This window comes from Neodiprion pinetum, chromosome 4 (assembly GCF_021155775.2).
Source record: "Neodiprion pinetum isolate iyNeoPine1 chromosome 4, iyNeoPine1.2, whole genome shotgun sequence".
NCBI classification, from domain to species: domain Eukaryota; kingdom Metazoa; phylum Arthropoda; class Insecta; order Hymenoptera; family Diprionidae; genus Neodiprion; species Neodiprion pinetum.
The window spans coordinates 22,808,716-22,823,030 of record NC_060235.2 but is presented as its reverse complement, the minus strand read 5'-3'; the positions used below and the strand labels follow the sequence as shown (position 1 = coordinate 22,823,030).

At 40.7% G+C, this 14,315-nt stretch overlaps 1 protein-coding gene across 2 annotated transcripts; it reads left to right on the top strand.

The window, feature by feature from the left end:
- Positions 1-353: 353 nt before the first annotated feature.
- On the top strand, positions 354-11,141 carry LOC124216754 (segmentation protein paired). Of its 2 annotated transcripts, XM_046621664.2 has the most exons (5): positions 354-429; positions 1,189-1,478; positions 5,433-5,867; positions 8,847-9,435; positions 9,516-11,141. In XM_046621664.2, coding segments are annotated over exons 1-5 (1,332 nt in total). In that variant the 5' UTR covers positions 354-412; the 3' UTR covers positions 9,517-11,141. The 2 variants fall into 2 exon arrangements, with proteins under 2 accessions (XP_046477620.1, XP_046477619.1); XM_046621663.2 differs by lacking the exon at positions 9,516-11,141 and having other exon boundaries at positions 8,847-9,505.
- The last annotated feature ends 3,174 nt before the right edge of the window (positions 11,142-14,315 follow it).

The window sequence follows — 14,315 nt, the reverse complement described above, 5'->3', positions numbered from 1 at the left end:
TATAATATCAAATCACATCATCCCGACAAGTCTGCACTAGCTTTTCATTCGCTCACCGTAGTTCATACATTTAATTTTGATGGAGTCAAAATTATCGATAAAGGGGACAACTGGCTTAAACGTCTCGTTAAAAAAATTACACACATCTCGAAAAGTAATACAGTACATAACGGACGCACTGATATTCAAAGCCTTAGCCATTTGTACTCGAGGATCGTTTGATCACATATTTCGACCATTCTGGATTAATTTTTCAAAATTTTCGCGCCTTATGCAATGCTAGTCAAAATTGGTTCTATGATCAATTTCCTACTACGTAAGACGTAATGGATGTATGAAAATCAGCCATTTCGATTTCGAAGCAAGGAGATCACTTCCACCTGGTTAGCCAGATAACCAACACCCAAGCAGGATGGATAGTCAACAATTGTAAGTCTTTGTTCGTTTAGATTATATTTTACAACCCATCGCAATGTACAATTCTCTTCAACTTAAACTGACCGTTCTATTATTATCAATTTGTAATTTCTGCATAAATTTAAATTGGCACAGTGCTGCACACAGTTATAATCTCCAATAACGTTGTCGCTTTATCACCTGGCGTTATCGCATTAAATAATTGCCTGAAGTTTCGTCTCAAAAAATTGTACCCTGAGTATGGCTAGCTGGGCCCAGCCGAAACGTCGATAGTTTTTGCTGGAACATCATGTCTTTCCCCGACGAAATTATCGGTAATTATTCTCATCGTGTCACGAATCATCGATTCATTATCTATAACAAAAGCATGGAATCAGCTTACGAAGCGTTTAATTTTCACAAATATTCAATAACGCAATCGATGCACAAAAAAAAGTATAAATTTCCAACAGTGATCCAATCCCTCAAATATCAAAGTATAAATATCGCCGTTGACGCAAGAGAGGTGTGAAAGAAAAAAAAAAATGTTTTGGTACAATGTGTTCCGTTGATTTGAGCAAATGTTGTGATTCCATTCAACAACCCAAATCATTGTACCGTTGACGTTTGTTCGTCGAATATTCGAATAATAAAAACGAAGAGATACTTTTCTCACCCCCGTTGGTGAGCGGAAAAAATCCTTTTTCCGCCGGTATAAAAATTTTATACTTTTTCTTTCTTTCTTCTTTTTTTTTTTTTTTTTATTCTTCTTTTGTTTTTCACGCGGAGCAGACAGCTGCGGGTGTCGCACGGATGCGTGTCGAAGATACTTAACCGGTACCAGGAGACCGGAAGTATACGTCCCGGAGTGATCGGGGGCAGCAAACCGAGAGTTGCGACCCCGGAGGTCGAGGCTCGGATCGAGGAGTACAAACGCGACAACCCCGGTATATTCTCATGGGAGATAAGAGACCGTCTGATAAAGGAGGGGATATGCGACAGGACAAGTGCCCCGAGTGTTTCGGCGATTTCCCGGCTCCTGAGGGGTCGGGACCCGGAGGATGAGGCGAAGCTGGGAGATGGTGAGTGAAAGAAATTGCATTTTACCGACTTATCGAAGCTCGCGGGACCACCGAGAAAGCCGGGAGGATCGTCATCATCTCGTGATGATTATTATTATGATTTTGATGATGATGATGATGACGGTGATGGTGATGGTGATGTTGATGATGATGTTTGGGGGGCGCGTGAGCTCGCGGGTTCAGATTTTTATCTGAATCGGTGAATGAACGAATTAAAAGCCTCCATTAATCAGTCGTATTGCTCCGGCTGAAAATGACTGGTCTTTGAAGCACCGAGTCGGTAGCCGCCTTCGGTCTACCCGGGTCTGTAATTTTCTCGCCGCTCATCCGCCCGAAAGAAACACTTAAATTGATCCGTTACGTCAGAATCGGTTGTGGATCAACAGAATAATTTTCAGTTTTCTTCGTCCTTCTTTTTTCTTTTTTTTTTTTTTCTTTTTCTCCTCTATACCTATATTTCTCGTTTTTTATTACTCCCCGATATCACCGATTTTTATCACTACTACTACGTATCGTGCGCTATGTGATTTCTCACGTTACGTGATATCGTAATGTATCCTTTCGTCGCAAAAATTTTATTATTACCCCCGTTCGATTTTCGTACACTTGGTGAAAAAATATTTTGCTTGTAAACTGTGCGTTGAAGATCAATTTCCGTGTTGGTATGTTCAACTGTGTCTATGTAAGAAACTGTAACGTATTTTCCCGCTTGTGTCCGAAACGGAGGTCATCGTTTGTGTATGATTTGAATGACACCAGAGAGGTGCCGGACGAAAAGAAGATTAGCACGATGCCGCGATGCGTGAATACGGAGAGAAAGCCGTTCGATATTTCATAGCATATGAATTTCTTTATTAAGCGCGATTTATATTATAAATGTTAGTCGAATTGGCGTTAGTGTGTTCCTTCGCTTGCCTACTTTGAAAAACGTTTGTTAGTCATAAATTCAAATGCCACCATTTTTCGTAATACATTTATTTATTTATTTATCTGTTCACATTTAATATATAATATTAAATATTATTTACAATCGTTCGAAATTCATACAATTAATTTTTCATTTCGGAAATATTTGAATCAATTATTAGCATCGTTTAATTTCTAATCATTCCTACATTATGAACTGTTCTTTTTTTCGAAGATTTAGCTTCTCGTATGTATATATATATATATATATATATATATACACACATTTCGGATATCGATCTATTATACACATACCTATGTAAGTTATACCGTTATAGATTATTGCATTTCTCAGAATTCAATTATCCAACTTACATACGATTACTTCGGGATTAAGTTATTGACATTTATTTTCTTGTTGCTATAATAAAATCGCAGAGAAATGGAAGCGGATAAATCGAACTAACGATTGAATTGCGGCTTTCTGAGAGAACACAAGAAGAAACGAATTGAAAACTGGCGTCTAGAATAATAAAATTGATTGTGAGAATAGACAAGACTTAATTAATGATCGATACACTGTACAACCTGATAATATATTATGTGGTACGGTCGGGGAAACAAATGAACGACGCACGAGTGTATAGATTTTCGTGCGAAAAAAAATAGAGAAAAAATAACGAGAAAAGGAAAATGAAAAAACAGAGCAGTGAAAAAAACGCCGAAAACAAAAAAAAAACAAAAAGAAAATTGACGGCGTTGGCGAAGTGGGGTGGCAAAAAAAGAAAGAGCTTGGGAAAAAGTCATTGAGGGATCATCGAAAGCGGATCGAGCGGCTAAGATGAAAGAGGCGAAAAACAGCGAACCTTGTAAGCCGATAGCTTTGTGGTGGGACCGTAGGCAAAGGGACCGACCCATTGGAGGGTTCAAAATTCGGTAACAAACGCGCCCACCGCGGTGCGAGGCGTCAAAATGAAAATAAATACTCTGTGGGCCCCTGTTCCCAATTTAATTTCGCTCGAAATTCATGCGGGGGGCGCGTATTATCGCCTTCCGAATTTCCTGCGAAATATTTCATTCCCGGATCGAAAATCGAGAACAGGCAATTACGACGGAGCGAACTTTCATGTAACTCGCCGTTTGTACGAGCACTTTTACAAGCGTTGCCCAATTTTTATTTTTTCATTTTATTTATTTTCTTTTTTTTGTTTCTTCTCTATGCTCCTTTTAAAAAATATACCGCTGCACTCTTGGACGCGGAGATCACACAGCCAACTGACGAAGAGGCGGGAACCGCGCGCGTAACGGCGAAATCGAATGATAGAAATTTAGGTGTCGGTGATATAACGCATGCGGAGATGAATGTATTTTTTTATTATAGGTATGTGCATGTGTAAATTGAAATACCGGCAATTATAATTTACCCGACCCGCGAGCGCGTTCTAAATTCTTATAACAGCTTCTTCATCTTCGCAAATGTATACCTGTATCTATTTATTTATACATCTACGTATATTGTGTATATATATATATATATATATATAGATTTGAACCGATATTACACGGCAGTATTCCATTCCTGCGGCGCGGATCGACGCAGATCAACCGGTGGGAAAAATCGTCGGGAGAATTTATTATTACTCTCTTTTCTCTTCCTCTTCGTCTTCGTCTCAAGTTTTGAACCGCGACTAATCGCTCGGCGACGTCTGACGCCGCGACGCTTCGAACCAGCGCAAATTCGACACGCCGCTATTCCGGGAGCCGGAATTTTTTTAGTAAACCTAACCAGAGTTCCCGCCTGCCCGTCGTTTATCTACTTTACACGCAACTTGCAAGCACTACGGGACACGGAATTCACGCTGTTTCTTATACCTTTCCACAATCTCGAAAACTTCTGTCGTCCGTACGAAAAAAGCGTAAAGAAAATTCGACGATTTTTTAGACTCTTCGCGCGGTCCGTGAAAATTTACTTCTTCGCGATCAGCTGTCAAGGTGGGACAAACTGTTTTCAAACTGAGTAAAAATTTCGGAGAATCTACACCGAGAAATTGTCTTTCCTGAAATTCACTCTCGGATCTTATTCTCATCCTTTGCCCGCGTTCAAATTCCCCACAATTCGTTATTTGATAAGACTCCTGGTCAATAAAATCAGAGTGAGAAATAGATCCCGAGTTGGTTGCAGCAGGTATCACGGTTTCTTTGACGTTGCCCGAGTCGGACGTGGGTCCAGAGTCGCATTTGCTATACAGTTGAGAGAGAGAGAGAGAGAGAGAGAGAGAGAGTGAAGAGGAGGGAGAACACCGGGAATTAAAAACTGTTATTATTGCCTTGTGTATTACGATGCATATGAACCCCGCACGACGTGGTCCACCGAACTTACACGGTCGTTAGGCGTTTCCATTCCTTTTGCACCTCGCGCTGACCCTTCGCTGCAGTTGTGTATAAGCTCCGGTTCTGCTTTTGAACGGCTCTGGAGGCGAATACTGGTGAATAATCAGAGCTTGCTGCGAGATTCAGTGATTGTGAATTATACTTGGTACTTAATAACCGTTTTCTATGTGATAATCGGCAAAAGCGTGTAATTGCGATCCAAAGTATCGAAAGGCGCTACCAGACGGCAGGAAATGTAGGATATCGTATTTAATTACAAAAGTCATTTTTCACTCTATGTATATTCTACTTCTTATCGGCTCAACGTAACAAAAGAATAGTCTAACAGCTCGGACGAACTTTTCTGTGTTCCTTTGCAACGGCAAGATTTATGAATTTATAGAAGCTTGAACGATCAGCTGATAACCGAGGTGCGGCGCCATCTTGACTTCGGCACGCCGATACTTCGGAATCCCGTATTATAAATACCGACGAACGTTGAACGACGACGACGATTTGACGAAATAAAAACACGATAATTTGGACCGTTTTATCGGTAACAACCAGGGTATAAACGACTCGTCTTCACCACGAATGAGAATCGTCGGAAAATCTTTCTTCGGTCAAGGTGAAAACCCGATTTCGATACAATCTGAAGCCTCGAATTTTTTTCCGCAGGAAAGACGAGTTCCGGTTCGGACTGCGAGAGTGAGCCAGGTATTCCGCTGAAGCGAAAGCAGCGTCGTTGTCGGACGACCTTCACGGCCCACCAGCTCGACGAGCTGGAAAGAGCCTTCGAGAGGACGCAGTACCCGGACATTTACACGCGAGAGGAACTCGCCCAGAGGACGAAGCTGACGGAGGCCAGGATCCAGGTCTGGTTCAGCAACCGCCGAGCCCGACTCCGGAAACAGCTCTCCTCCACCACGGCCGCCGGCTACGTCGGCTCCGTCGGCTCCGTCGCCTATCCCGCCGCCTCCTACGTTCTCCACCCCCCAGCAGCCCCCCACGCACATCCAGGGTCCGGCGTGTCCGCGGGGCACCCGCATCCCCATCCTCACGGACACTCGCACCCTCAGACGATACCGGAAACAGCCTTCTCCTCGAGCCAAGGTAATAATCGAGAGGGAAATTGTGCACTGAGAAAAACTTCATTTGTTACAGTGACTTGAAAAATTCAGCAAAACAGGTATCGTTAAAAAAAACTGTTTCAATATTGTTGGAGTCACGAAAAACGAGGTACGCGTAACCATTTTGCGATATCGACGATCCTTTTTTGGTTATTGCAACGCAAAATCAGTTTGTGAGGTTTACTCTACTTTTTTAGTCATACAAGGCTTTAACGTCAATTTATCGTTGCACATGCATTAAATTTTCGCAACAGTTGCAAGAAAATATAGTAACAGCGATCGTAATGAGCAAAGAACAGTAACGGATGCTAGACTTTCCGCTAGAAACAGCTAGAAAACTAATTTTCATTTTTGACCTAGAACTGTATTTTTCGATTGTGGTAAAAAATGAAAATAGTTGAGGACTGAGCGGTAACCGGAACTAAAAATTTCTCTCAGTGTGGAATGCATTCTTATTTCCATCTCTTCGAGTCGTTACGTATGGTTCTTTCAGCGACCCCGAGTATTCAGTTTCTTGAACACGTTGTCGTTCCTTCGTTTGTGTTTGGTTGTGATAAGGTTATAGCCAGTGACTGAAACCTCTTTATGGGGGCTCGTACTGTGAAACCTGGACCTTAATTATTCACTAGCCCGAATCTTCTGGTTTCTTGGAGAGTGATCGTTCCTTCATGACGGTGAACGGTTTTTACTATTACGAATTTTCGACGGTTGCGTCATGAAGCCTGAGCCTCGATTAAAACAAACTGTTGAATATTGTTAGCTTAATTGGAAAATCATCATTTCTTCTTTTTTATGAACATACTCGTAGCTGTCGAACATTGTTGATGGTTGTGCCATCGAAGACTAAATTTTTATTCGGAATTGCAGAACTCCTCCATCTCCACGAGTAGTTTTGACTATTCCGAATCGACGATGATTCTGTCACAAATCCTAGCCGAACTACCCGATTGTCCGGTTTTCCTAACCATCCAATTTTCCGAAAAATGATCACACAGATTTCGGCAAAGTGTGATTGAACAGATATAGATACCGGTCTCGCATCCGGGTAACACGGAGTGCTTACGACGTAATCAACGTGTTTCGACGATCGGGATGAGAATTAAAGTTTCGAGGCGTTCGTCTCGACTCGAGACAATAACCGAGGTGTCTCTCACGTGGTTACACGGACACGCATGCACCGTTGTTACAGGTGTACCATGTACAGGTACAACAATTGCCGGAAGCGGGACGTCGAACAATCGATTCACAAGTCATTCCGTATCGCCGCAAGGATTGGGGGGGGGGAGGGGAGGGAGGGAGCAGTTGGTGCTCTCGAAAAGAGCGAGAAAGAGAGCGATAGACAGAGAGAGAGAGAGAGGGAGGGAGGGAGGGAAAATTACCAGATGGATAAATGGGTGGCTGGACAGAGAGAGAGAGAGAGAGAGAAGTGAAAATAGTGTAAAAACCGTCCATTCGCAACGTCACCTGTGTGCAATATCCTGTCATATATCCGCGAATAGTTGCAGGACCGAGTTTACGGAGTGTCTGTTTATCGCCCGAGAAACGCTTCACGGATCAACGCGGAATTACATGAGCCACCGATCGACGTTTTCGTTACATATAACATTTCCACCGAACCGAACGCTCGATTCATCGATGATTCGACAAAGGAACGGATTTCAAATTAATTAACCGACGGTATCCACCGTTGCAGGTGTTCCGCAGCCTCGCGCACCGCGATCAGCCGCAGACTCGGCTGCACTCCGTGGGTATAAATAATTACACATCGAGCTCCTTGCGTGTTTAACGGTGTTTCTTTTTCTCTGCTTTCAGCCTACTCTTCTTTATTTGAATTATCGTTTCGATCTACGCGGGCTGTGTGTTTGAATGGGGGGGGGGGGGGGGGGGGTGCAGGAAACTGTTATTAGTAGGTACACGTTTTTTCCATAAATTTCATCAACCCGTTCGCTTATGTTATGTTGCGCCGCAGATTACAATGAGGAGACCGCTCTCTACGCTCAACGGTAGCGGTTTGTACACCGTTTTTCTCTCTAGAACAAATCTCGCTACTGTATAACTATTACACGTCATTCAAGAACATTACCGGGCTTGCTCCACTCTTTTTTCTATACCAGACGTATACTCGAGATAGTTGCCAGTCATTTTCACCATTTCTGTTCACCCATGTTGTGCAAGATTTACCGCTTCCCGACTAAAACCACACTTGTTCCCTATTATCTTTTCGCTATTCTTTCATTTATTACTTGTCTTTTCTGTTCGTAAGTACGGATTTTTCAGGGTCAGTTACTGGACTATTTCCAATTTCTCTGACTTGTCTCACGGTTTAGTACATTCCTTACTACATCCACACTTATCCCCGAGTATTCTAAACTGATCCAGTCTATTCTCCGGTTTGACAGATAGTTCACGTTTGATTTAGGCTCTATTTTCGAGTAATTTTCACGGTTTCACCGATCACCTGGTGAAATATTATTATTCCCGATTGAAACCGGACTCATTCCTAATACATATTGAATACTATACCCCGATCTTGTCTTCGATTTAGAATGTCCCGAGCACCTGATACAAAAGTCAATAGAAATAAATTTAGACAGATACAGAGTAGCCGATGAAATTTCGGTATTCCCGATTACAATGCGAATTATTTTCTGCTTCCCATACCGGCTCAGACTTTTCCCTGAGTTGTTAAATCGTAGTCATCTGATTCAAGGCGAACGGACGATGAACTTCGGCGATGTTACCGACTGTCTGATGAAATTCTATTATTTCCGATCAAAACCCAACTCGTTCCCGAGTAATCTATGCTACTGCGGTATTTCCTTTCGTTAATGATACCGTAGACATCCGATAAAAAGTAAATTAAGAACAATTATCAAATTTAAAAATACAACCGGGCGAAATTTTGACGTTCCCGACTTAAGCCCGACTAATTCCTTACTAACCGATAATCAGTTACTCACAGTTCCAGAGCTCTACTCGTCTCACCATACGACGATGTCTCACCAGCTCGGAACGGAGTCGACGCGTTTGTCGTCGGGTTCGACTCCAACTTACTCGTTGCCGACGTCGGTGACATATCCGTCGCCGTTGCTGCCACCGACGTCGTCCTCCGCGGGTCATATGAGCCATCAGATATCGTCGGCGGGGCCAGCGCCTTCCACCTACCAGCAGACGACGACCCACCAATTGCCACCGACCCCGAATTCCATGGTGACGATGATGGGGCCCAACTCTGGAAACTCGAACCCCGCTTCGGATCAGCTGACCAGCTCCGAGCTTCCGATTGCTTCCGTCTCGCCCGTGAGTCACCAGCAGCAGCAGCAGCAGCAGCAGCAACAACAGCAGCAGCAGCAAACAGAGGGAAGCTCGCCCTCCTGGAGCATCCCGATTCCCGGATCTGGACGCGTCGGGCTTTCCAGCCCACCCTCGAGCCTCCAGCAGGCCCATTCGCACCACCCTTCTCACGGGCATCAGGCCTTCGCCACTCATTACGCAACCCAGGGCTTCCAACAACCGCCCCGGCCAAATCCACACCAGCCGTTCTACAGCTGGTACTGATATCGGGTTTTACTTTTCGACGCTTTGTTCCTACTTTTTTTTTATTTTTTTTTTTTTATTGTTTTCTTATTAGACGGTGGAGAAACCGAGACTGTCGGAGAATCGAAAGAACGCAATTATCTTGTTGGATGAACCTCGATTTTTGTAATGCTAAAGACATTGAGTGAATACGAAGTCTCGTTACGGCCAGTGCAAGAGCGTGTACGCAATAGTAATATACAATTTAAAACATTATTATGTCGCGCATACGGGATATAATTTATAATCGTGTCCGCGTATGTTGAACTTTTTTTTCTTTTCCTGTTTTTTTTTTGTTTTTTTTTTTTTTTGTGTGTCATTTAGTTTAAAAAAATAGCCTTCTGTACATTATTTTTTATCTTATAATTTGAAGCATCAGAAATAGAGACGAGTAATTTTTGCATTTCTAAAGTCAACTCCGGCAATACTCTCTGTAGATCTTTTCAACGAGACGGAATAAAAATTGCACGTAGAATAACATTGCCTTAAAAATTTTCGAAACATTTTTGTGGCCTTATTTAATAGAACCTAGTTTAAAATGTACAAGTAGAAAGAAATATCAACTCTACTGTATCTTTCGGGGACATCTCCAGTGATTATGATTAGTTTATACTTATAAATGAGAAGAAGTAATTTTTTTTTCATTTTACAACTGTAAATACATATATATAAAAACATGTTACAGAGAGAAAGACAAAAATATGTAGTTCAGCAGCACGGATTGACGGCAATTATTAGACCAGCTAAATGTTTTTCAATTAACCATACTTGAGCAATGCTACCAATAACGGTAATGATAGTTTCAGCATGATACTAATCACAGTTCGCGAGAGCTAATCGCTAATATGTTTTATATTCCACCGAAAATAATACTATGGCGTTTCGCGATTCTTGCCTCCTAACGAAACGTTCCTATAATACCATACACGTGTTCCACCCAAATACAGGATAAATCAATTTCTTTTCAAGCCTTACGGTACAGAGACCAACGGTTATTGCTGGAAATTGTTTGCTGCTATTTTTTTTTTTTTCTTTTGTAGATAGAATTAATTAGTGATATTGGTTAGGTTGATAGTATAGCAATAATATTAGAATAGTAACAATAGTAATTATAACAATATTTGGAAATAAAATAAAAATAATTGTAAATATATATATACCATGATATTTTATGAAAGTTCCTGTAATTATATACCGTACCTCGATCATCGTCAAGCAGATACTCCCATGTAATGAATATGTCGATGAATCGGATCTGGATCACAAAAAAAAAAAAAAAAAAAAAAAAAAAAAAAAAAAAAAAAAAACACAAAAAACGTACAGATCGATTTAACGATTGATGTTTTTTCTCTTCTAATTATTATTATCCTTTACGCGATTTGTACTTTCCTGATTTGAGAGTTCTTAATTTGATCAACGAATCCTGTATACATGTAACGTGTGAAATTAATGCCCAGATTGAAATATATCGAAAATAAACACGAAGAATAAAATAATAATTATACACAGCGTAGCCAAATGAGCTGATTCACGATTCATCGATATATCAAATGAGTTACTGCAAATTAGATTCAGTCGTTAGAATTTCATTGGACGTATAAGAAAAAGAAGAAAAAAAAAAAAAACTTGTACGATTTATTACAAATATTCAATATCTATATACGAATACAGATAAGTTGGACATGGTTGATAAATAAATTAAATAAATAATAAAGACTCGAAATTAACTGTTGCCTTGCATAGGATCTCCGCGATTTTGCCTCACGGTTATATCATGAGATCGGGATCTCAGTCCAGGTAATGATGAGACTCGAATGATTTCAAAAACTCTATTCATTGAGCCACTTTCGTGTCTGCAGAGCATTAATATAGCTGCTTATTCACTAATTTAATCGAAATTGTGAGAAAGCCCACCGAATGAGAGCAACCGAGAATATCGTTAATCGGTATGATGTTGCAGTAAAGATTCTTGACTTTCGGTAAAAGGAAAAGAGAAGTGACAAAAAAAGATCTATTTTATACGGAGAGTAGTTTGAACGCATCATTGTTATTTAAGAAATATTAGCACCTGCTGCTTTATGTTTATCTGTACTAATCCACCGCAATTTATTTAACAATTACTACACGATGCGAGTCGTTTCTATTGTCTACGTGAAAAAATAAATTGAGGGCAAAAAGGACGGGAGAAACAGGTTGGAGAAAACTCGAGCTCAAAAAACGTGTCAATTTCAATTCAATAGTCGGTTGGCGGAATCTCTTCGTCACGTTGTTATGGATTTATGTAGTGCAGGTATACGTGTATGTTATATTGCGGGGAAATTAGAGAGGATTTTTTAATCAGCGGGCAGGAGGATCGGATAATGCGTAGTCACTACAGAACGTTAGATTGGAACAAATACTGCAAGGCAACAATTATACGGAGAATTAGGAAAAGAGATCTTCAGAAACGAACTGAAAATTACAAAACTGGTATCGATAGATCGGTCACAGATCGAAACAACTATTTGCTGGTGTTGATTTTGCTTGGATCGCTGAAACGGGAAATTTAGCTTGATAGACGTTTTCGACACTTTGGCAGATACTTAATTTCATGATCTTAGTCCCCCGTATCAGCGAGATTCGAGTCCCGTGGTACGTGGATAAAAGAGGGGACGAATAGAGTATTATATGATAAACCGGTTCAATTATCGCTGAAAATTTGAACAATTTGAATCTGACTTTTGCGAATACCTAATCGCCGAATTCAATCAAGGAAAACACATCGCGGGTGGAATTTTTGTCGAACGATTTTAAAGGTTGATGAAATATTACTGAAATCAATTACCACGTACTTTGTCTGTACGTGAATGTGGAAAATCTCTGCAATTAATGACCCAAAAGTTACTGCAGTAAAATTGAAACAGCTTGTTGTATATTCCCATTTGTTAGTTCTACGATGTTTTAAATGCCTCTGCCTCTTCCGAGATCCTTAGGGTCAAATTAGTCAAGAACGATTCGTTCGAATCGGTTCTGATATGAAAAGTTTCCAAGTCTAAGAATAGCAATGGGAGACGGACTGATCACACCGAATTTTTTTTTTTTTGTCTTATTTTGGCCGATATTGAAAAATTTCAAAATTAATTCACGCAAAGGCTTCGTCAGTGTTATAATTTTACGAGACACAACGATCACGCATGGCTCGAATGAGTTACTGCGACGAACAATAGTTTCAAATTTACCGAGGGGCTGTTCACTCAGACTTTTAGTATGCAAGTGATTTCATGACTAATAATGATTTCAAAGTGAATTTAATACCCATTCCAAATGTTTCTAATTGATTTCATTTGATTTCAGCGCTATTCGGGTGATTTGATATACAATATACTGTCATTTCTTTCTCATTTCAAGCGACTTCCGACTGATTTCAAACTATGGCGAACAGCTGGTTTCATTCAAGGGTCAATATCCCCTCGAAATTTGCAGCGCAAAAATACAGAAAACTCGCTGTTTTTCTTTTTCACCTCTTTTTATTTATCCTTTGCCTAATGTTTAACTACGTAATGAACACAACATTACGTATAACATAAATAACTGTTACAAATGTTTTTACCCATCCCATCTAGGTAAAATGCATATCGGCTAATTTTTCAGGTCCGCAAGGATCGCCAGTATTTTGTTTCGCGAATTTTTTGTTCCTCAAGGCTTCTCTTTTCATCGCCATCCTCGCAGCTTCCGCATTACGCTTCATTATCCTGCCTCCCGTCCTTCCGTGAACATCCTGATATCCGGACAACGTCTCGTGGAGAAACTTCGGTCTCATGTATCCGAAAACTGAAAGAGCAGAGCAATTGCATCATTGAATTAGAAAACGGGCAAAAAAGGACTGAGCACTTGTACAAAGTACCTTTTCCTCGTATCCTTGCATCACCTTGGCATATTGAACTTACCTCTCTTTGCCGTCGGTGGAGGAGCCAGAATTTTTTCCTCGTGAGAATTGTTGAACAGTTTATCGATATTTGCGAAAAGCTCACTGCCAAGATTTGCTTCTTCGTCATTCGCGGGTATCGAAGAATTTTGAAACTCTTGACGAGGAATAGCCAATGATTGAATTGCCATACCGCTAAAAAATCGTTACTTACTTCGGTCAGTGAAATCGTTTCTGTAAACTGATCGTAAAGTGTCCAGAATCAGCCAATTTGCCTTTTTTCTAGCCTCGTCGTCAATTTCCGTGATCTTCGATGCTTTTTGAGGATCGATCTGCCAGGATTCATCTACGCGCTCTGCGAAACAGTCACTTTGCCGATTTCTGCTTGGCGGTATATTAAACGATCCCAGAGGTCCAAAATTGGCAACGGAAATGACATCGCAAAATTAATGGATTAAAAGTTACCGATTATGTCAACCGTGTTAATTGAGGTACTCGATTTTGCGACGGTTGTTACACGTGCTTTTACTAATAAAAAAAGAAACACGGCCACAGAAAATTAATAACTTACATCTGCGCTCTACTCTGTACTTTTTCAACGTATTGGCTACGGTATTCGGTGGTAAAAAATTGACATGGATTTTCCGACATTTTCCGTAGTTTCTTTTCTATTCAAAATATTGCATGCTTAAGTGAAAGGATGATTCATAATTTTGATTGAACATTGTCCAACGAGTATTTAGGTAGGTATTTTTCGCTCCAACTGACGAAATCTTCGTGACATGTTGATTACCAGTTAGGTATTGAAGTAAGGAAGTATATTTTGCAGACATACGTTTGTAATTTGTTTATACGTCGATAGTCAATTGCGATTAATATTATACATTGATATACAAAGACTTGCAGCCTTGGGTTACTTTTCGTAACAGTTTGGCGCGTTTGGGTGGGTTT